At 45.0% G+C, this 23,108-nt stretch overlaps 1 protein-coding gene across 14 annotated transcripts in view; it reads left to right on the plus strand.

Moving 5' to 3' along the window:
- Window positions 1-23,108, plus strand: part of NCOR2 (nuclear receptor corepressor 2) — a 535,580-nt gene that overhangs the window by 253,489 nt on the left and 258,983 nt on the right. For all 14 annotated transcript variants that reach the window (XM_088482142.1, XM_088482138.1, XM_088482137.1 and 11 more), the window contains 2 exons: window positions 17,513-17,692; window positions 20,044-20,157. In XM_088482142.1, the coding sequence (XP_088338268.1) occupies window positions 17,513-17,692; window positions 20,044-20,157 (294 nt within the window). The remainder of the gene's footprint in view (window positions 1-17,512; window positions 17,693-20,043; window positions 20,158-23,108) is intronic.

Here is a 23,108-nt window from a genome sequence, read left to right on the forward strand (position 1 = left end):
TTATTACATTCTGTTGCTTACATTTATGGAGTAGGTAAAAAAGTAAAATAATTTGAACTTATTGCTGTAGAAGGAATGTGTTCATTATTAATACACATAATGTTTGTAAAAATAAGAGTATACAGAATAAAGGTAATTCCACATCCTTTTATGAAACATGTTAGACATTTTATTTTAAGCTTGCATGCCACTCTTTAGTCTTTTAAGTCATGATCCCTTCAAGATTAAACAAGTACTCTCCATTCACTTTAAAGCGTACCTCTAGGTATGTAGTGAACATCTTCAGTCTATGTACAGAGCCAGTTGCAATGTACATTTATCAACACCCACAGCATTGATAAAAATCTGGAAGATTGCTAACTTCACACTGACGTACAGGGCTATGGTGAGACCAATATAGCATAATATGTTAAATTGTACACTTAAAAATACAGTATGTTGAGTTGGTTGTCTATTTAGATATCTGTTAAATGCACAGTTATAAAAAACAGAATAAGGTCCAGACCAGATCCAGGCACTCCCCAAATTATATCAAAATATAGCCAAGAAATATATATATTCTTAAATCAACAAAGTCCTTAATAAATTCACATAATATATGTCCAATGTCCATCTAATGTTTCATACTTTCCTCAAAGGAAAAAGAGAAGGATTTGTTGTAGCGATCAATAAAAATATTGACTGGTGCTTGCTTACATCAACCACCTCCACTGGGGGTAGGGGGGGGGGGGGGGTAAGGTGCGCTCTCCCTGCTAGTAGTGGTGATGACTTGTGTGTGTTTGTGAGTGGTGTTAATTGGAATGTTTCTTCTGGTGGTGGTGGTGTTTTGGGAGTGAGAAGGAGGGTGTGATTGGGTATGGAGTTTAGTTTGGAGTAATGTGAAAAGGGGAATAAGATAGGATCAAAATGAGGCCAGCGAGAGACAGTAGTTTGGGGCAAAATCTTTTATTGAGTAGTCACAATGCTGCTCTGTTGAGATCCCGGGCAGGTGGGTGGGGTTAAATGATGAGTGGTGATGAGACTGGGGAGGTAGGTGGACCCTCTCAGGGGGCTCCTTCCTAGCTCCATCCTGGTCACACCTTCCACATCTCCCCCGGCTTTTTTACTATCAGCATCCCGAGCAGACCACCCCCCCTCCCAGGGGTGGTTCTAGCACACACGCTGCAACCCAGCCTACCAGCAGCTCACCCATCCACACCACTGGCTCCGCACCACCAGCGGCACGACCAAGAGCCAACCTCAGGTGCACACTCCGGTCGCTGACCTCCGCAGACCAATCAGAACAGCCGTGCACCTGCAGCACACCAGCAACACGCTGATCCAGCTCACCAACAAACCTGCAGCTTCCAACCTATCTGCAACAGCTGCAACGTCGACCTACGTCACCATAACAAAAAACCTACCGGTAGGTAAGTGCTGCCTAGACTTACATCAACACGCGGGATGCCGCTCAGGTGTTCCAACCCACTATGCACATCCCCCCACCCCCTGAGACTTCCTAGACTGTTGACCATAGGTCCAGCAGGGGTGACGTGCAAGGTCACTGAACCGCATGGGAAGGAGCTACTGTGTCTCGCTGGCCTCATTTTGATCCCATCTTATCCCCTTTTCACATTACTCCAAACTACACTCCATACCCAATCACACCCTCCTTCTCACTCCCAAAACACCACCACCACCACCAGAAGAAACATTCCAATTAACACCACTCACAAACACACACAAGTCATCACCACTACTAGCAGGGAAAGCGCACCTTACCCCCCCCTACCCCCATACGTATTCAGTGTGGGAAAGGTACTCCCACACAAAGGTGCAGCACCCCGAAATACACAACACACCACCCCCTGGTCAAGGAGAGCGCAGTTCTACCGCCCATCTTCATAACCACTTCCACTGGGCTGGGATAGAAGTAACAGCGAGAAACTTATCAACGATTCTTAAGTCGGTAAATACCAGCAACAAGGTTAGTATATATCACTATTACCCACCACAAAATGCTCCACAAACCACAGAATGCATCACATGTCCTTACATTATACTCTTTTCAGACCACCGTCCACTTAAACTAGCTTGTCCCCACTCACTAGGTTGGTGTTTCCCATCTCCAGTTGGAGTTGGGAAACACTAACCTAGTGAGTTGGGGACTTGTGAGGAGAAGTGACACATAGAGAAGTCTGAAGAGAGTATGATGTAAGGACATGTGGAGCATTTTGTGGTGGATATCAGTGATATATACTAACCTTGTTGCTGTTATTTACCAGACCCAAGAATCCTTGATAAGTTTTCCACTGTTATTGGACTCTCTGGACATTTGGACCTACCAACTGACCCATCCGGACCGGCACTGGATTCATTCCATCCACCTACACTTACTGTCTAATACCATCTGTTGCAAAGACTCTTTGCTAATTCCGCAAGAGTTTCATGCTATCTACAAACTGGTAATACTATTGCTATGCTGGTTAATATTCCGAATAATACTTTGTGGTCAGGAATTGTGATATGAACTAATACAGCCTCTCTGTTGTCTTCCTAAATCCATGAGATGTTCATGCATTTGCATGTATATTTTTATTAATGCAGCTTAATAAATTGCTATTTTTTTAACGTTCAATCAAGCCATATGTAAATGTGTTATTTTATTAGTGAATGCATATATTACTACTATAAGTATAACTAATTGTTATGGAATCAACTTTTTGGCGAGTGTAAGTGGTATTGAAATTTGATATTTTGAGTGCTGTTCTTTCTTTTCTTTGTATAATTTTGTTATTGGAGATTGACACCTTCCTTGAACCAACTTCTGACAGTGCCATTCTGGTCATTTATTGCCAATATAGCCCTAAAGGTGTACTAAACCAAAAAAAGAGCACCCTAGAGGCTCAAATCACAAAATACAGTGTACAAGCTATGGAAGCTGTCAAGAGCCAAAAAAGTTAACATCAACAAATAGAGATGGTGAGCTGGAAACTGATATATTACACACTCCTTCTATGTAATTTTGTAGAAGTGAAGGTCCATGTGGGTCAACATGACTGGTCTTTTAGTGTGACCTGCAGGTCATTGGTCTGACCCCTGATAGGCACAGTGGGCCAGAGGTTTCCAAACTCTGCCAATATAATCCACGTTTTAAGAATATCCATGCTTGAGCACAGGTGACTTAATTAGTACCTCAGTCATTTTGATTTAACCATCTAGACTCAAGCATGGATATCCTTAAAACCTGGACTGTAATGGTGGAGTTTGGGAAACTCTTCATTCATTTCTATAATCCAAATGCAGCACCAAGCAGCTGGAAGACTATGTAGCAATAGCACTCCCCAATGCTTCCTATGGGAGCGTGCAAATTCTCACTGCCTCCCTCCCTGGGTGTTTGATCATAAAACACTAACCATAATAAAGAGGGCTGTACAGTTATTAGCAGCTCATGAAAACAAATGGTTGGGAAGTGTAATTACTGAGCAGACATTGACTAAATCATCTGCCAGAAGAGCAAACAAATATCATTATTTCATTACTACAAACTCTGCTGGTTTCTTGATCCCCAAGAAGCTGCCAGTTACAGGTTAATAAGGAAAAGTAACCCTTTCTTGATGGCAACCCGTCTTTTTAAAGGATAATCCCAATGAACACAAGGAAAAGTGCTTAGTGACTAAATTCAACAGGGTGATTTGACAAAGTAATCTGAGCACACATTAAGATGCATTCAGTACAGCACATTGTGATGTAATTATATGCATTATATGTCCTGTAATGTCAACCCAGTTGTCAACTAAGGAGTTAAACACTATCACTCTATGTTTCCCGTGATCTGCCTGCAATGGTGTGGCTTGGCTGGGTAAAGCTGATGATGTCATTGTCTCTCTTGTAGGCACAGTAACACCAGTTTCATTGTGAGTACGCAGCTGGTGAGCGGAGGGTGGGGGGCAGCTACTGGGCAGCTCTGAGGCGCACAGAGTTGGGTTTCATGGGGGGGGAGCCTCCTGCATAAGTTCCCCCTGAAACGGCATGTATTTTAAAAGCTTTATTTGGAAAAAAAAAGAGTGATTTTTAATCTTTCTGTGCCAGAGAAGTCTGTCATGCTGGTTCCAGGGACACAATGACATTGTACATTTTATACCCAGCAATCAAGTAATAATTGACAGTGGCTTTTTGTAGCTCAGACATGCTACTGTTCCACCCCCCCCCCCACAGCAATTAGTGCTTAAGCTTGATAAGACTATTATTTCTGATGACCCCCTGTACTGCAGAATATTTTGCCGCTTTATAATTAGATGTAATTCACAATGAGAAATGTTATACTGTATGCACACTTCTAATAGCTTAAAAAGCATATTTATGTAGATAGGGTCAAAATTGGACAAAGACCACCCTGGTGAGAAGGTTAGTAGCAGTTGAGGTAAATCCAGCTGGTCAATTTCAATCTTGGCCAACAAAGCTCCCACAAATAGAGATTTTCTATTGCAATTCTTGGGTCTTTATTAATTATCTGTGTTAATATCATGTGGCAGTAACTAAGTGGTGATTGAAAACTATTGGCATTTACAATAAAGAAACATGGTATACCCAGTGTCTGTGCCACCACTGCTCTTGCTCTTCTGCCTGTCTACCTGCGCCCCTCTGTTGATAGGTGCATTTCATAACTATTTAAGTTGCTCAAGTGTTTCTTGCAGTGCTTCAGTAATGTTACCTTGTGCTAAGCCAAGTCCTTGCTATCTACACCTGCTATTAATATTCTACCTACCTCTGCAGTCATGTTTTTCAGAAGTGTGTGTCTATTATATAACGTTTTGTGATGGCTTTCTCAAACAATTAAAAGTCAGTGTGTCCAGATCTGGATTAAGGCTTTGTGGGGCTTCTTCTATTAGGGGGACTCACTGAGGGAGAGAAATAGATTTATAGATGTACTAAACAGCCTGGAGCTGATTGGTTGGTATATTATCTCTCTCCAAGGCATAGTACATCTACCCCATAGAGTGAAACGTAACTTATTTTTCAAAGTGATTGTCAGACAGTTACTGTGGTGTAGGTGATACCAGTGCCAGCTTAGCGGCCTGACTAGCTAATTTACTGCTCTCAAATTGCGTTGTTTTTATTTGTTTGTTTGTTCTTCTCTCCAAAGCTGCTAATGTGGCCTTTTTAAAGGGTGGGACCACTGTCTGCATCCTTAGCAATGGAAATGCTCCTGTCCCTTGCAACAGATGTGCTGTGGGCCTCTCATAGTCTGCTTAGCACACAGTGGGACAACCTACACCAGAACTGCGCACAGTAAAGACCTGAGTAAATCTGTTGGACACTGCAGAGCTTCTTTGGAAATCAAAGCTGTTGGTGCCCATCTTTTGCTTTGTGTCCTGATCCTAGTATTACTTAATTTCCTTAGCAGTTGCAAGACTCGCCTGAAGAGTCCATGGTTGTTGTGTCCTCCTGAATACCAGCACAGCTACATGGTTATATGTCCGTTTCTGGTGATATGCCATGGGCTGCTGCTGGTAGCGACCTTGGCATGCATTAATGGTAATTCAGGTATCCTACTCTCAGCAGTTTAGCTGATGGTCATCCTGCTTGGGTTCTCCTTATTTACTCTGTGCATACCTATAGCTAACATTCAGGTTAGCTGGCACCACATTTGGCCAAATTGTGAACCTTCTGCTCTCCATCTATGTTCATTTGTTTATGTTGATAGTTTATTTATTTCTACATTCTGTCCTCTTGTGTGTTCACTTGAAGGGTTAATCATGCAGCTAAATTGTCCCATTCTCATGAGATAATAGCATTTCTTACTGGACTGCTTGCATTTACATAGTGTGTATACTGGGGGTTCCCCAAACTTCTTGCAGTCTTCAAAACTGCCTTTAAACTGGAACTGGCTGTTTGCCAGGTTGAGTCAAGTGGCCAGCTCTAGTCTCAGGAAATAACTGCGCTAGAAGATGACATTAAACCCTTTGATGGCTTGGAGTATGTTTTGCTAGTACTAGTTGTAAAGTAAATGTCAATGTATCTGTTGCTTTGTAAATAGTGTATAGTTAAACTTTTGTTTTTCTAAACTTGTTCAATAAAACATTTGTGTTATTTTTCTGCATATTTCAGTTTATTACATATTTCATGTTTCCATACTGCAGATTTCACTTTACCAAGGTGAACTAAAATAAACATACTGTCCGTAATAACATAGTACAGCTCAGCTTTCTTGGCATTACAAAATAATGACACACTCAATACTCTATTATACTCTGAAATATAATATTCTATTATTATAATGCCTTCTTTAGGTGGTTTTGAAGTTCTATTTTGCACATAGTATATATAGACTGCAGGTTAAGCTTATAGTGATTATAGTGATGTTTTTCTTTGACTTGGTTATAATCAGTAAGGGAAGTGAAACATGTATGATTAAGTGACCTATGAAGTTGAAGCAAAGCTGCAAATATGCTGAAGGTGATAATAGACCAGCATTTCAGGACACATTGTTCTATTCTCCACGACCTGACACGCTGTATAGTATCTTAGCACTCAGGAACTAGAATACTGTGCTTTTATAAAGGGGACATATGGAGGTTCATAGAAAGTTCATCTGACATCGCCTATAAAATCTGTAAGTATTTAGAAAAAGTTGTACATAATTAAAATAAAGTATAATTGAACATTTTAATTTCAGTATCAAAACGCCTTTATTTTAGATTGATTTCCTAGACTGTCCTATTTGTCCCCCAAAGGGCACCACACACTGGTTCACAAGGTTCAGTTCAACCACATAGAAGTTTCCTTCAGTTTACTGGAGACTGTCTGATCAAAGAGGGGACCTGGTAAAGAAGATTATATTTGGCCTGTCATTACCTTCTCTTCAGTATGTTTTCGGTAGAAATCTTTCTAAACTTTTACTAAAAAATACTTTCATTGATAGCAGTCACAATTTATTGTACATGGTTGCTCTTGTATATGCCATGTGCACTCCTTAATATGCCCAGTGTGACCCTTTTCTGCACCAGTAGCTAGAGGCTGAGCACAAGTATAGAAAGGGATCGTTGCTTCCCTCTGCCTAATCACACGGGTTTCTAGTTGAATTTCATCATAGAACGTGAACATAAATGTAAGCCATGTCCGCAACAACAGGTGGTCAGTGGTCTGTAGCCAGACCCTGATTATCTCTATAATAACGGAATGTACTTTGTGCAGATGAAAAACTGCACATACACTAAGCCAGGGGTTCCCAACCATGGTCCTCAAGGCACACTAACAGTCAAGGTTTTAAGGATAGCCATTGTTGAGCACAGGTGACTTAATTAGTACCTTAGTTATTTTGATTTAACCATCTGTGTTTAAGCATGGATATCACTAAAACCAGGACTATTAGTGTGCCTTGAGGACAGAGGTTGGGAATCACTGCCCTAAGCAATACAAGCAGCGACTAAGCACATTCTTTCAACACATTTTTCTAAATAAATGATTTACGAAGTCCAAATATTTTTAATGACATACATTTATAATGTTTTAATGTGGGAGCAATCTTTTATTTTCTACTTCAGGGTCCATAGGGTATCCACAGGATACCTTGGGGGGTATAGGTGTGACGTCAGTCATCGGGCACCAAAGAGTTAAGCTTTCAGCCTCCCAGGATGCACTAGGTCCCCCTCCTATACCCCGCCCCCGAGCCAAGGCACCCCAGTTTAGTTTGGTGCCCGGCCGGAGTCGGGTGCACCTGTCGGAGTGGGGGCTAGAAGAGCCCCTGAAGCTTTCTTCTATGCAGCTGTGGCTGCACATCTGGATGTATAGCATGGACAGTCAGTCCTGACGTCCATGCTGTCTTCCCTACACCCCCGCCGGTACCAGAACGCCGGTACCGATCCGGGGATGCTGGTGAGCATCTGGGGTCACAGCTAGCGGTGACCCCAGATGTTCCGGACCATGGCCGGATTCAAGGGGGACAAAGGGATCAGCGCTGTTAGTGCAGGAATTGATATTTCTTTGCATTGTATGTGACTGTGCTAGCGCTGCTGCCTGTAACTTTTCTTCTAAACTGTCAGCTTTATTACTATCCCTGTTCTTTCTGCTAAGCCCTTGCGGTGCGCTGCTGCAGGGTGGTCTCTCGCCTATTTCATATTCAATTGGTGAGATTTTCCTCTCCGGCTACAGTGTACTACGTGTAAAGTACCGTTAGCGGAGGGGGAGGGTAGCGCGGAGGGCCTCTGCCGGCAGTGTTTGTCCATGGCGCGGCCTCTTACGGTTACAGCACCGGTACAGGAGCCGCCCTGGGCTTGTTTCGCTCAGGCGCTTATAACCTTGGTGGGCCAGTTAGCTCCTCAACCCGCGTTTACACCGATGGGTTTGTCCCAGCAGTCAGTGGTGTCGTCACCCATGCAGGGTTTCCCACGACAATTGGTGGTACCCCACAGTCTCCCTATTTCCCCGCTCCCGGTTTCTCAGGAGCCGGCGTGGGTTAACTCCCTGACGAGTTCTGTACAGCACTTGTCGGATGTGTTGCAAGGGGAGTCTGTGATCCGGCCACATAAACGGACGGTGGCGTCTCTGTCGGCTCCTTATGAGGATGAAGAGGGGACGTCTGATGATGGGGAGATTCTGGATCCTTACGATCAGGAACCTCTCCATACTAAGGACGCTGACGCTAAGTCCAAGGTATATATTCCTGGACTTATTCGGGCAGTCCGCACAGCCTTGGTGATTGAGGACGAAATTCCCCCAGCGGCTAAATCTAAGTACGCCTTTTTTAAAGATGTGAAGGGCGATGCCACAGTCTTTCCTCTTTCAGGTCAGTTAGTGGACCATTTAGAGGAGGCGTGGAAACAGCCTGGCAAAAGATACCAGCCGCAGAGGCACCTGGCGGTGGCTTATCCGTTCGCGGATAATTATTTTGCAAAGTGGGAATCCCCTCCACAGGTGGATTCTCACGTGACCCGTCTTGTCCGTAGTGCCACATTGCCGATGCCATCCATGTCCTCCCTTAAGGATGCTACGGACCGCAAGGTGGAGATCTGCCTGAAGTCCGCTTATTCCCTTGCGGGGGGGGGGGGGCAGCACGACCGGCTATGGCCATTTGCTGGGTTGCCAGAGCGATGGAGCGCTGGGCGGATTCGTTAGAGGCATCTTTTGATTCCGACTGTCCGGCCGAACAGGCGGAGTTGATTGGTAATCTCCGTGATTCGGCCACTTATATCAACGAGGCGGCCTTAGACATTAGTACTCTGGTGTCTAGAATTTCTTCAGCAGCGGTGGCTGCGATCCTGGAAGGCGGACGCAGATTCCAAAAGGGGTCTGGAGGCGTTGCCATTTACCGGAGAAGTTCTCTTCGGTCCGGATCTGGACAAGATTGTGGCCACGCTGGCGGCAGCCAAATCGGCTTGTCTCCCGTCGGCCGCTGCTCCTTCTGGTTCTGGACCATCGTCCTTTCGGTCATCTAGGGCCCAGGGCAGGCCCAAACCATAGTCTTTTCCTCGACAGGCTGGCCCTAAGAAATTGGCCAAGCCCCGGAAGCAGGCATGGAGTACCAGACGTCCGGCCCCCAAGCCAGATGACAAGCCTGCGGCCTGACGGTCCGGGCCTCCCTTTGGGGGATCCCAAAGTGGGAGGCCGCCTGCTGCAGTTCGCCCAGTGTTGGTCGGTCACTACGACAGACACTTGGGTTCTCGAGGTGGTTTCCCACGGCTACGCCCTCTCCTTCCGGCACAGACCCCCGGCTCGATTCTTCACCACGGGTCTACCATCAGACCGGAACAAGGCTACGGAGCTGCGGAAGGTATTGCACACTATGCTCCAGGCTGGAGTTATAGTGCCTGTTCCATTCTCCCAGAGGGGCCAGGGTTTCTATTCAAATCTTTTTTTGGTACAGAAACCCAATGGGTCGTATCGTCCGATTCTCAACCTCAAAGCTCTCAACAGGTCTTTGCGGGTACCGAAGTTTCAGATGGAGACCCTACGGTCCATCATTCTGGCGCTGGAACCTGGGAACTACATGGTGTCATTGGACATACAGGACGCTTACCTGCATGTCCCTATTCTTTTGCGCCATCAACAGTTCTTCAGGTTTGCAATCCGCAGCGACTACTTCCAGTTTCGGGCGTTACCTTTTGGCCTGGCGACACCACGTGTGTTCACCAAGGTGATGGCGGTCATGGCGGCTTCTCTGCGGCTGCAGGGAGTCCGCATGTTGCCGTACTTGGACAACCTTTTATTGGTGGCGGGATCTCCAGAGCTCCTTCTACGCCACTTGGGCCTGACCATTGCGCTACTGCAACGGCACGGCTGGATAATCAACTGGCAGAAGTCCACTCTAATCCCGTCTCGGAGGATTCTGCACCTCGGAGCCTTATTGGACTCGGAACAGCAGAGGATCTTCGTGACGGAGGAAAAGATCTCTGCTTTACAGTCGAGGGTGCGCAGTTGTCTGCTCAGTCGCCGGGTGTCTCTACACTCGGCGATGAGGTTACTGGGCTCCATGGTGTCGGTGTTTGACATGGTGGAATATGCCCAGTTTCACTCCAGACCTCTGCAGCACCTGATTCTGTCCAAGTGGAACGGGCTGCCGCAGTCTCTGAAGTCCCAGACAATTGTGCTCACCTCGGAGGTTCGCCTGTCCCTTGCCTGGTGGTTACAGACGACCCATCTCAGCGGGGGACGTCCGTTCTGGGTTCCAAATTGGGTCCTGTTGACAACGGACGCCAGTCTTCGGGGTTGGGGAGCAGTTTCGGGTCCACACTTGTTCCAGGGCAGGTGGACGCCGACAGAAGCGGAGCTTCCAATCAATATCTTGGAACTCTGTGCGGTCTTCAATGCTCTCCAGCAGGCACATCGGGTTCTCCAGGATCGCCCGGTACAGGTCCAGTCGGTCAACGCTACCACCGTGGCCTACATAAACAGGCAAGGAGGAACCCGAAGTCGGGCGGCTCTCGTGGAGGTCTCTCGGATCCTGGTATGGGTGGAGCGCAATCTTCCGGCCATATCAGCGGTCTTCATCCCGGGAGTGCTAAATTGGGAGGCGGACTTTCTAAGTCGCCAGGACGTTCATCCGGGGGAATGGTCCCTGCACCCGGACATTTTTCAACTGCTGGTGGACAGATGGGATCTTCCAGACATCGATCTCATGGCGTCCCGGCACAACAACAAGTTGCCGGTGTACGGGTCTCGCACAAGAGGCGAAGGGGCGTCTCTGGTGGATGCTCTGTCCTTCCGGTGGACGTTCCGGTTCGCATACCTGTTCCCTCCGGTCTCCCTTCTTCCACGGGTAATCCGGAAATTCAAACAGGAAGGAGGGACGCTCCTGTTGATAGCTCCCGCGTGGCCCAGACGGCACTGGTCCTCAGACCTTCAGGGTCTGTCCGTGGACAGTCCTCTATGGTTGCCGCTACGACCGGACCTTCTGTCTCGGTCCTTGTCTTCACCTGGACCTGACTCGGCTGTCTTTGACGGCGTGGCTGTTGAGACGGCCATGCTGAGGTCCCGGGGGTTTTCCAGCTCAGTAGTGCGTACCATGTTGCGAGCTCGGAAACCGTCTTCCGCGAGGATATTCCATCGCGTGTGGCATACGTTCTTCCAGTGGTGTCGACCGAGAGGTTATGCATCGCTGGAGTTTCGTCTGTCTCGGATTCTCGCCTTCCTACAAGCGGGACTAGATCATGGGCTTCGCCTTGCTTCTTTGAAGGTACAGGTTTCGGCCCTGTCTGTCTGGTTTCACCGTAGGATTGCTACAATCCCGGATGTGCGCACCTTTATGCAAGGTGTTCTCCGCATTCAGCCGCCCTTTGTTCCACCTGTGGCGCCTTGGGATTTGGCTGTGGTCCTGAGGGCTCTCCAAGGACCGCCGTTTGAACTACTGGGCTCAGTGGATCTTAAATGGCTAACAGCTAAGACTGTTTTCCTGGCTATTGCTTCGGCCAGACGTGTTTCTGATTTAGGGGCTCTTTCTTGTAGACCCCCTTTCTTGGTTTTTCATGGGAACAGGGCAGTGCTCCGCACTCGGCCCGAGTTTCTTCCCAAAGTTGTTTCCCAGTTTCATGTTATTGAAGAAATCGTTCCGGCCTTTAGCTCACCGGGTCTTTCCGTGGGTGAGGCCTCTTTGGATGTTGTGCGGGCCTTAAGGACTTATGCTGACCGCACTTCTTCGTTTAGGAAGTCGGACGCTTTGTTTGTCCTCTATGGCTTCCGTAAAAAGGGTTGGCCTGCCTCAAAGCAAACTTTGGCAGCCTGGATCCGTATGGCTATTTCTGAAGCTTATCTTCATGAAGGCCTCCCGGTTCCTCCTTTTCTGAAGGCTCATTCCACTAGGTCTGTGGGTCCTTCGTGGGCAGCTCGACGTGGTGCCTCTGCAGTCCAGATCTGCAAGGCTGCTACGTGGTCCTCTGTCCATACCTTCGTGAGGTATTACAGGTTTGACACCTTCGCCTCTCAGGATGCTTCCTTCGGGCGGCGGATTCTCCTTTCTGCACAGGAGCGTCCCCACCCTTAAAGGATACTGCTTTGGGACATCCCCAAGGTATCCTGTGGATACCCTATGGACCCTGAAGTAGAAAATATGAGATATGGTAAGAACTTACCCTTGTTATCTCTATTTCTACGAAGTCCATAGGGTTCCACAGGACTCCCGCCCTGTCGCACCTGTGCTGCAGATGGGCTTTGCTCTGGTCACCGTTTTTTTCCGTCTCCCTCTGGTGAGAATGTGATTCTTGTGTGTGTCCAGATCTTTTTTCTCTCTCTTCCTTCTTCTCCTCCGGCCTATGGCTTGGTAACTAACTGAGGTGCCTTGGCTTGGGGGCGGGGTATAGGAGGGGGACCTAGTGCATCCTGGGAGGCTGAAAGCTTAACTCTTTGGTGCCCGATGACTGACGTCACACCTATACCCCCCAAGGTATCCTGTGGATCCCTATGGACTTCGTAGAAATAGAGATAACAAGGGTAAGTTCTTACCATATCTCATATTATAATCCTAAAAGCAGTGTTCTCCCCAGAAAATGTTGCCAACCGGGTGGCATTAAGAATTGGCTGGGTGGGGGCAGTGTAATCTGGCTGGACACAGATATGATTTTTAAAGACTGTTGCAGATATTGCCCATTTGCTGGATGGACAGATATATAGTCGTGTCTAGCAATGCATGCTGAGACACAGTGCTGCATGTCTGCACACTCCATCTACCCTCTCTGCAATGTTCCCGTTGCCCATTGCCTCTTAAAGACGGAAGAGGGATCTCTGCTACTGAGGCCTTCAGACCCCTGGAGCAGGATAGTGTCAAATAGCATGTAAAAAAAAAAAGCAAGGTGGGCAGCCTATGAAACTGATCCCGGGGAGAACATGCTAAATGCTAAAGAGGTTGCACAATAAAGCCGCAATCTCTTGAAAAAAAAAATGGGGTGCATTTCTCTAGCATAAATCACTGTGGATAGCTATAAGTAGTAGTATGGTAATTTCCTTTTCCCCTCAGTTTGTTTCTTTTGAATTCTTTGAATGATTTATAATTTTTTAGATTTTTCTGCTGTGTAATATGACTATTGTGGCATATACTGTAGTGAGGAGCACTGCTTTGGTATGCTTCTTTGAGCTCTATTTTCACTGTGACACCCTCCTTCCCCTGTTCCCCTCTCTGCCATCACATTAAAAATAGATAATAATATGTAGGATAAAAATGACTTTTAATCATCAGATGCAATACTTAAAAAGTACTGATCTTGCTATTTAAATATAAATAAAAAAATGTGTGTGTGATTGCTGCTTTAAATAACAAGACATGGTAGAAGTTTAAGTTCCTATAGTGGTAGTTGTCAGCTTGGCTCAGGAGCACAGGTAACTGGCATCTGCAGCAGTTCATATTTATTTCAGATAAACATGTCTAAAGCTGGCCACACACTAGACCAACTTTCATCCAACCATCCAACTTGTTGATTGGTTGGAATGAAAATCTGGTAAGGAATGAAAGCAAATGACAATCAGCAATTTGCTCCCAAATGCCGGAAAATGGACAAAAACTGTTTGAACAAGTTGTTTAGATCAAACATGGAACAAATTTGTCTGAACGACCATTTTCATTTGTTTTCTGCCATTTAGGAGCAAATTACTGATCATCATTTACTCCCATACGTTACCAGATTTTCATTCCAACCAATCAACTAGTTGGCTGGTTGGATGTAAGTTGGTCTAATGTGTGGCCAGCTTAAGACTTCCCACTTTCCTGCATAACTTCACTTCCCACTTTCCTGCATAACTTCACTTCCCACAAATTCATTATCTATTGATGGCACAACCATCTCCTCTAGCCCACAAGTGCACTGTCTTGGAGTTATCCTTGATTCCTCCCTCTCCTTCAAACCACACATTCAGTACCTGTCACAGGGCCTGATTCAGAGCCGGACGCTATTTGCGCTCGCTCGTTCAGAAAAAGGGGCTGGCTATTTAAATTGAGCGCTTGCTCTTTGCGGTTTGTTGACGCCTCTATGTCTGAGCGAGCGAACGAAACATGCGCTCGCTATTTTGTAAAGACGCTCCCTGGCCGCTTGCATCCTACATCATCTCCGCTATTTATTTGATTAATCGAGTACATCGAAAGGCATCTGAACTGCTCGCAGTGCTTGTGGTAGGATTTTCCTACCGCAATCATGCGAACAGTTCAGGCTAAGAAACAACCAAGTGACGTGGTCGATGACGCTGCTTTGTTAATTATGCACACCCTTAAAACGCCCGTTTTGATTGTTTGGCACACCTGCGTTCAGATTACCACTCCCTGTTTTCAAGCACCTTCCCCTGTTACCACCCACAAACGCCTCATCCTGTCACTCAAATTAGCAGGCACTCGCTATTTTACGAGCGCTCGATTTCCGACCGCAATGACTGGTTGGCGCATGCGCATTACGACCCATATGCATGCGCAGTGGTGCGAACATTGCTCGGAGCGAACGAGCGTCCGCTTACGAGTGGCTCTGAATCAGGCCCACAGTCCTGCCATCTCCATCTCAGATATATAGTGTTCACTCTAGCTCCAGCGGCAGGCAGGGCGCTGAAGCTAGAGACGGCAACCATGTGCACGCGCGTGTCCGAAAAGGGGGCGTGGTCATGAAAAGGGGGCGTGTTTATAAGACGCGTCCCCTTCTCGTCATACTTGGGGGCGTGCCCGGCACTTACGGACACGCCGGGAAGCCCCCAAGCGCTGCAGACAGGGAGAATAGATGCCGGGCGCATGCGCCCGGTGTCTATTCTCCGGCGGTGACCGGGTCACCGCACATTTTTCCACCTGCGGGACACTGCGTCCCGCCGGTGAAGACGGCACCCGCAGGCTGTGAGGGCAGGGCGCTTTTTGCCCTCCTCCTGGAGGGCAGGGTGCTTTTTGCCCTCCAGAAGGAGGGCAGGGCGCCGCGCCCCGCTAAAACAGCCTAGCGGGAACGTTAGATATATATCCAGGTTCAGACCCTTTCTCACACCGGAGGCAACTAAGACCCTCATCCACTCACTGGTCATATCCAAATTGTACTACTGTAACCTTCTACTTTCTGGCCTCCCTGCCTCACATCTCTCTCCACTCCAATCTGTACTCAATGCTGCTGCTTCACACTACATCTGCATCCCCTCGCCTACAAGCCCTACAGTGCCTCCCCCTCCCCTTCAGAACCCAATGCAAACTTCTCACACTCACTTACAAAGCCTTCACCCAGTCCTCTCCCATTTACATCTCTGCCTTCATCTCCTTTAACACTCCCGTCGCCCACTCGATCCACAAACACATGTTGCTTCTCCTTCCAACTGATTACTCTCTCCCACTCCCGTCTCCCAAGATTTCACCCGTGCCACCTTTGGAAATCGAAATCCCTCCCCCTCTCTATCAGAATCTTGACCTCTCTACTAATGTTCAAATGGGCTTTCAAGCCCTACTTTTTCATCAAAGTCTTCCAGCTCTCATCCTAAACACTGCTCCATGCTCCTTCCTGACTATTTACCCCATCTCTGTCACCCCTTTAGAATGTAAACTGTCACGAGCATGGCCCTCTTCCCTTACGTGCTTCTCCTTACCTATACTATCATTTACTCCTAACTCCCCACGGTACCTTACACTTGGTTGCTGGCGCCCTGCTGTTTATTTAAGTGTTATGCAACAACGTTTATAAACCATGTCCTTGTCCTGCATTGTTTTGTACTATTGATAACTAATCATCTTGTGTGCTCATTTGTTTGTACTTTGTAACCCATATACAGTAAATAAAGGATGATAATAATGTTTTTGTTGTTGTGGCGAGTGGTACTTCCTATACACTGCAGACTTCCTGGTGAAGGACACTGCAAGCAGGCTCTAGTCCCCTTTTGCAGATAACACCAGATAATATAGTATAGCAGCCTCCACTCTGCTGCACCGAAATTGTAATTACTAAGCAACAAGATATCTGTGAAGACAAGTACAGTGTGTGTATACTGTATGTGTTTGTGTGTGTATATATATATATATATATATATATATATACACATATATATATAGAGAGAGAGAGGTGTGTGTGTGTGTATATATATATATATATATATATATATATATATATATATATATATATATATATATAGAGAGAGAGAGAGAGAGAGAGAGAGAGAGAGAGATATGTATATAGAAAGATATGACATGGCGCCAGTCCAGATGATAGCCCCCCTAAATACAAATGTATGTATATACTGTATATATACGTGTGTATGTTTTGAGAACCACACTCCCTCAAATTTTAGGGGTGTCTGCTGACGCAAATAAGAGTAGCAGAGGGGTACTGCTATGATGATTAATAGATGGGTGTAAATGTTTCAAGCGACTGGCATGTTTTGTTTAAACCTTGTATACAGGGCCCCTTGCGGGTATGTGATAGAGTGCAACAGTGTATAAAATTATTAAAATTATATCAAGCAAAGAACGCAGGTCTAAACCACATCTATAGCAGTGCAAATATGTGCAAAAGTGCTTCAACAATGTGAATAAATAATTTAATAAATACAAATAAGTATACTATTTGAATAGATAAATACCAACAATTTATTATATAAACACAGATTCAGATCTAACCCTAAAATCAACAACAAGTTGGGTAACACCTACCAGGTGCCAACTAATCTAGATATATGAAAGTGTCAGGTGCATTGCAAATATGCATACAATCATATTATATCTATACGATATTTAGTACAAAAATAAATAAATAAATAATTGCAATCAATTCATAGCACATTAAGGACTAAAACCAACAATTTCCTAAGTTTAAAAATGATTGTGAAAACATGGGATAAAAAAGCCAATGCTTATCTGAGTAAAATTCAACAAAGGGTTCATGAGGCAAGAGGAGCAGCTTCCCAATGCGTTTCATCCATTTAAGACTTCATCAAGGGGTTTCATCCATTTAAGACTTCATCAAGGGGTGAAGTCTTGATGATGTCTTAAATTGAAGAAATGCATTGGGAAGCTGCTCCTCTTGCCTCATGAATATATATATATTTCTCTGTATCACATCTTAGAAATCTGGTAACCACTGACTTCATTGTATTTTACCATCCTCAGGATCGCTGCCTAACTGGGAAAATAGAGCCTGTATCCCCTTCAAGTCCTCCTCACACTGATGGAGACCTGGACCTGCTACCTACTAGGCTTTCTAAGGAGGAGCTGATCCAGAACATGGACAGGGTGGACCGTGAAATTACCATGGTAGAGCAGCAAATCACCAAGCTGAAGAAGAAACAGGTCTGTCTGCTCTAAATGTGAAGTATGTCATATATAATATCTATATAATAAGATGGAGCCACTGATAAAGAATAGAATACACTCTACTGTGGATTACAAGATTATTAGTGGCCATCTCAAATCCAACACCTTGTATAAAAGCAATTGACCTCATGCCTGATATGGTCATACAGTCCCCTGATGTCTTACAGCATCCTGTGTATACTGTGGTGTTAATTATCCTATATACTAACTATAATTATATAATGGTAGTGCAAGATGCACTTATCTGTCAGCAACTAAAGATGTTGGGTTCACAAATGCCACAAAATAGGGTGAGAGCTATGGACAATAGAACTGTCTTTTGCTTTGCATATGGTATATAAGGTATCCGGATGAAAGGTTGAGAGAAGGTTGACACCAAATGGTCGACATGCACTAGGTTGATAGGGACAAAAGGTTGACTGTCAACAGGTATAAATGGTGGACACAATTTTTATTTTTTCTCCAACATTTTTAGGGTTAGGGTGAGGCACTTGGGGGTATGGTTAGGGTGCCGGAAAGGGATGGTTCGGGTAGGCACTGGTGGGGGTAGTGGTTTAGGGTTAGGCTACAGTTAGGTTTAGGAACTTGGGGGAAGGTTAGGAGTAAGGATAAAAAAAAATTAAGTCAACCATTTTTGTGTCGACAATATGAGCCTGTTGACATTTTGTCCCTGTTGACCTAGTGCACATCGACCATTTGGTGTCGACCCTTTTATTGTTGATATTTTATACCACACCTGAGAGACATGTTTAATAAGGAATGGGGAGTGAAATTAACTTTTAATTGCTTGCTCATGTGCACATTCTGTGTGAAATGGTAGTTTTGCCCTCAAAATAGATGTACATCGACAATCTTCCAGGTCCTAATGAAAAGGGCTGGGATCTGAAATTAGAAACAGATCTTCCTCTTGAAGAACACACAATGGTCTATTGTATATTTTAGATTGTTCTGCTGTGGAAGCTTACTTTAGATATTTGAATGCATTTTTTTTTAAACTGTGAAGCCTACTAGAGGGCTGAATACTGTATATAGGGAGTTCACTGGCTCCTCTCTCAGAGTATGACAAGAACATGCGCCTAATATGCCAACATGTTTGATTTTAGTGTATGAATTGCCTGGGTCCAGCCAATGGTTGCAGATTGGACACGCACATTGATGTAGATTTTGCAGTCATAAAAATGCATAAAACTGGATGATTTCATAAAGAATGGGAGATAACTGTGCCCTGAGGGCCTAAATGTAATAGCCTGCGAGTTACGGACAGTGGTTATGTTTCAGCAGTGAAGACATTTGTATTGAAAGCAGCATTGATAACTGTAGATTAAAACAAAAAGGCATAATAAAAATTTTTGATACTTTGTAACCAATTTGAAAATAAAACCATAGAGAATGTGATATGTATTAATAAGGTAGTAGAACAGAATTGTTTGTAAGTTATAGACATGTATGTAAAATTGTGCGTAGACCTAAAACATCAGACATGTTGTATGATCTAAAAGATGACTCTCTGAGTTTACGATGGCTAACTTACATATTACAGAGCTGTGTAACTTCAAATGTACTTTCACATATAAAGGATCTGTGAGAGCATACATTATTAGGGAATGAGTATGTAATGCCTGCGAAATCCCGACAGCTAAAGGTAAGTAACCTAACCCTCCTTTCCCCCCTTAGTGCCTAACCCTAACATCCCCCCAGGGGTGCCTAAACCTAGCCCCTTCCCCCTGCCCGCACCCTAAGCATAACCCTCCCGGGGGGGTTCCTAACCTTGTCCCCTCGGGGTCCCTAAACCTACCCCCCCATTCCAGGGTTAAGTGTTATACTTATCCGTCTGAGGACGATCGGGATGGCGGGGGTCGTTGTTCCGGCGTCGGGATTAAGATGGGCATCGGCATTTCGACGCCTATCTTAAGTCCCTTGTCGGGCAGGAGGAGGCAGGATTTAGACCGGCAGCATTGCGACCGCTGGTCTATTAACTACCTCCCATTATTAGCACGACATGATGCCAATGACCCTTGCTGTAATGAAAATATGATTCGATTTCTTCATTCGGCTCAGATGCTGTGATAGATCTCAGGGATCTTGCATACCTAATTTGATTGAAAGGTTGGTGAACTCACAGCAGAAACACATCAGGCAGTTGGTGATCTGTCCTCATCTAGCAGCAGTGGATTGAATCAATCTCCAACTATTCTGTCAGTGAAAAACTGTAGCTGTATTGGCTGTATAATTGCATTATGCTTGACTTGCATATACTCACTGTTCCTAGTCTGTCAACTCGTAGATCCCTTATAGCGCAATAAGTAATTTCTCTCTTCCTCACCTAGCAACAATTAGAAGAGGAAGCAGCCAAACCATTAGAGCCTGAGAAGCCCATCTCTCCTCCACCAATAGAGTCAAAGCACCGAAGCCTGGTCCAGATTATATATGATGAGAACAGGGTGAGTAGTAGTAACTCTGATCTTAGTGCTTATCTGTAAACTGCTCCGAAAATCATGTTATCTCTTCAGTTTATCTTAGATTTTATTTTTTATTGTGGCAGGATATGTCTCTGGGCTACAACCTGTAGTGTACTGCATGTGGTAGTTCTGTGTCTTGTGTAGATCTGCCAGGTACAATGACTAGAACTGGAACTGCAAATCTCATCGAGATTTTTTTTTTTTTTTTTAATATAGTAATTTCTGTTTGTTTAGTGTAACACCCGCGTCTATGTCTTCAGCAGTCCTCTCATACCTCCCACCAGACCATTTTCCCTCATATTAGTCTGGTTAGAGGAGTGTATGGGAAGCAGTACATCAGTTCTGTCAGTAGCACTCATTACTAGCAGTGCATCAGTTCTGTCAGTAGCACTCATTACTACCAGTGTATCAGTTCTGTCAGTAACACTCATTACTACCAGTGCATCAGTTCTGTCAGTAACACTCATTACTACCAGTGCATCAGTTCTGTCAGTAGCACTCATTACTATCAGTACATCAGTTCTGTCAGTAGCACTCATTACTACCAGTGCATCAGCTCTGTCAGTAGCACTCATTACTACCAGTGCATCAGTTCTGTCATTAGCACTCATTACTACCAGTGCATCAGTTCTGTCAGTAGCACTCATTACTACCAGTGTATCAGTTCTGTCAGTAGCACTCATTACTACCAGTGCATCAGTTCTGTCAGTAGCACTCATTACTACCAGTGTATCAGTTCTGTCAGTAACACTCATTACTACCAGTGCATCAGTTCTGTCAGTAACACTCATTACTACCAGTGCATCAGTTCTGTCAGTAGCACTCATTACTAGCAGTGCATCAGTTCTGTCAGTAGCACTCATTACTAGCAGTGCATCAGTTCTGTCAGTAGCACTCATTACTACCAGTGCATCAGTTCTGTCAGTAGCACTCATTACTAGCAGTGCATCAGTTCTGTCAGTAGCACTCATTACTAGCAGTGCATCAGTTCTGTCAGTAGCACTCATTACTACCAGTGCATCAGCTCTGTCAGTAGCACTCATTACTACCAGTGCATCAATTCTGTCAGTAGCACTCATTACTAGCAGTGCACCAGTTCTGTCAGTAGCACTCATTACTACCAGTGCACCAGTTCTGTCAGTAGCACTCATTACTACCAGTGCATCAGTTCTGTCAGTAGCACTCATTACTACCAGTGCATCAGCTCTGTCAGTAGCACTCATTACTACCAGTGCATCAGTTCTGTCAGTAGCACTCATTACTACCAGTGCATCAGTTCTGTCAGTAGCACTCATTACTACCAGTGCATCAGTTCTGTCAGTAGCACTCATTACTACCAGTGTATCAGTTCTGTCAGTAACACTCATTACTACCAGTGCATCAGTTCTGTCAGTAGCACTCATTACTAGCAGTGCATCAGTTCTGTCAGTAGCACTCATTACTATCAGTGCATCAGCTCTGTCAGTAGCACTCATTACTACCAGTGCATCAGCTCTGTCAGTAGCACTCATTACTAGCAATGCATCAGTTCTGTCAGTAGCACTCATTACTACCAGTGCATCAGTTCTGTCAGTAGCACTCATTACTACCAGTGCACCAGTTCTGTCAGTAGCACTCATTACTACCAGTGCATCAGTTCTGTCAGTAGCACTCATTACTACCAGTGCATCAGTTCTGTCAGTAGCACTCATTACTACCAGTGCATCAGTTCTGTCAGTAGCACTCATTACTACCAGTGCATCAGCTCTGTCAGTAGCACTCATTACTAGCAGTGCATCAGTTCTGTCAGTAGCACTCATTACTACCAGTGCACCAGTTCTGTCAGTAGCACTCATTACTACCAGTGCATCAGCTCTGTCAGTAGCACTCATTACTACCAGTGCATCAGCTCTGTCAGTAGCACTCATTACTAGCAGTGCATCAGTTCTGTCAGTAGCACTCATTACTAGCAGTGCATCAGTTCTGTCAGTAGCACTCATTACTACCAGTGTATCAGTTCTGTCAGTAGCACTCATTACTACCAGTGCACCAGTTCTGTCAGTAGCACTCATTACTACCAGTGCATCAGTTCTGTCAGTAGCACTCATTACTACCAGTGTATCAGTTCTGTCAGTAGCACTCATTACTACCAGTGCATCAGTTCTGTCAGTAGCACTCATTACTAGCAGTGCATCAGTTCTGTCAGTAGCACTCATTACTACCAGTGCATCAGCTCTGTCAGTAGCACTCATTACTAGCACTGCATCAGTTCTGTCAGTAGCACTCATTACTACCAGTGCACCAGTTCTGTCAGTAGCACTCATTACTACCAGTGCATCAGTTCTGTCAGTAGCACTCATTACTACCAGTGCATCAGTTCTGTCAGTAGCACTCATTACTACCAGTGCATCAGTTCTGTCAGTAGCACTCATTACTACCAGTGCATCAGTTCTGTCAGTAGCACTCATTACTACCAGTGCATCAGTGGGGATATTTTCATTAAAAATTTAAATATCCACCAAGATACAGAACCTTCATAATCGCAGCAATTCCGCAGTTATCAATTATAGGTCCCTAGTGAGCTGTAGACTAGGATACTGGTATAGGTATAAAGGTGGTTTTATCCAGCAACTTACCACATTTTAGCGGTAATGTTTCTAATAAAATGTAGAAAATAATTTAATACATTTTCTTTCTCAGTCTGTTACTTTTAATTATGGCTTTGTTAAAAAGTAGAATGATTGAATCATTCCTAATGTCGGTTAAATCTGCTGAAGCTATGTAGAAAGTTGATCTGATGTAGGACAAAATAGTAAAACTGCAAAGCCTATCATGCTTGTAATGTTCCCTGTCATATCATATAATGTTCCCTTGAACCATAGCCAGCCCATAAGCAAACTTGCAGATGGGGGGAACTCCGGTTGCCTGGAAACCCTCCTTCCCAGCACACACAA

This window comes from Taudactylus pleione, unplaced genomic scaffold (genome assembly GCF_031769625.1).
Source record: "Taudactylus pleione unplaced genomic scaffold, aTauple2 ptg000282l, whole genome shotgun sequence".
Classification (NCBI taxonomy): domain Eukaryota; kingdom Metazoa; phylum Chordata; class Amphibia; order Anura; family Myobatrachidae; genus Taudactylus; species Taudactylus pleione.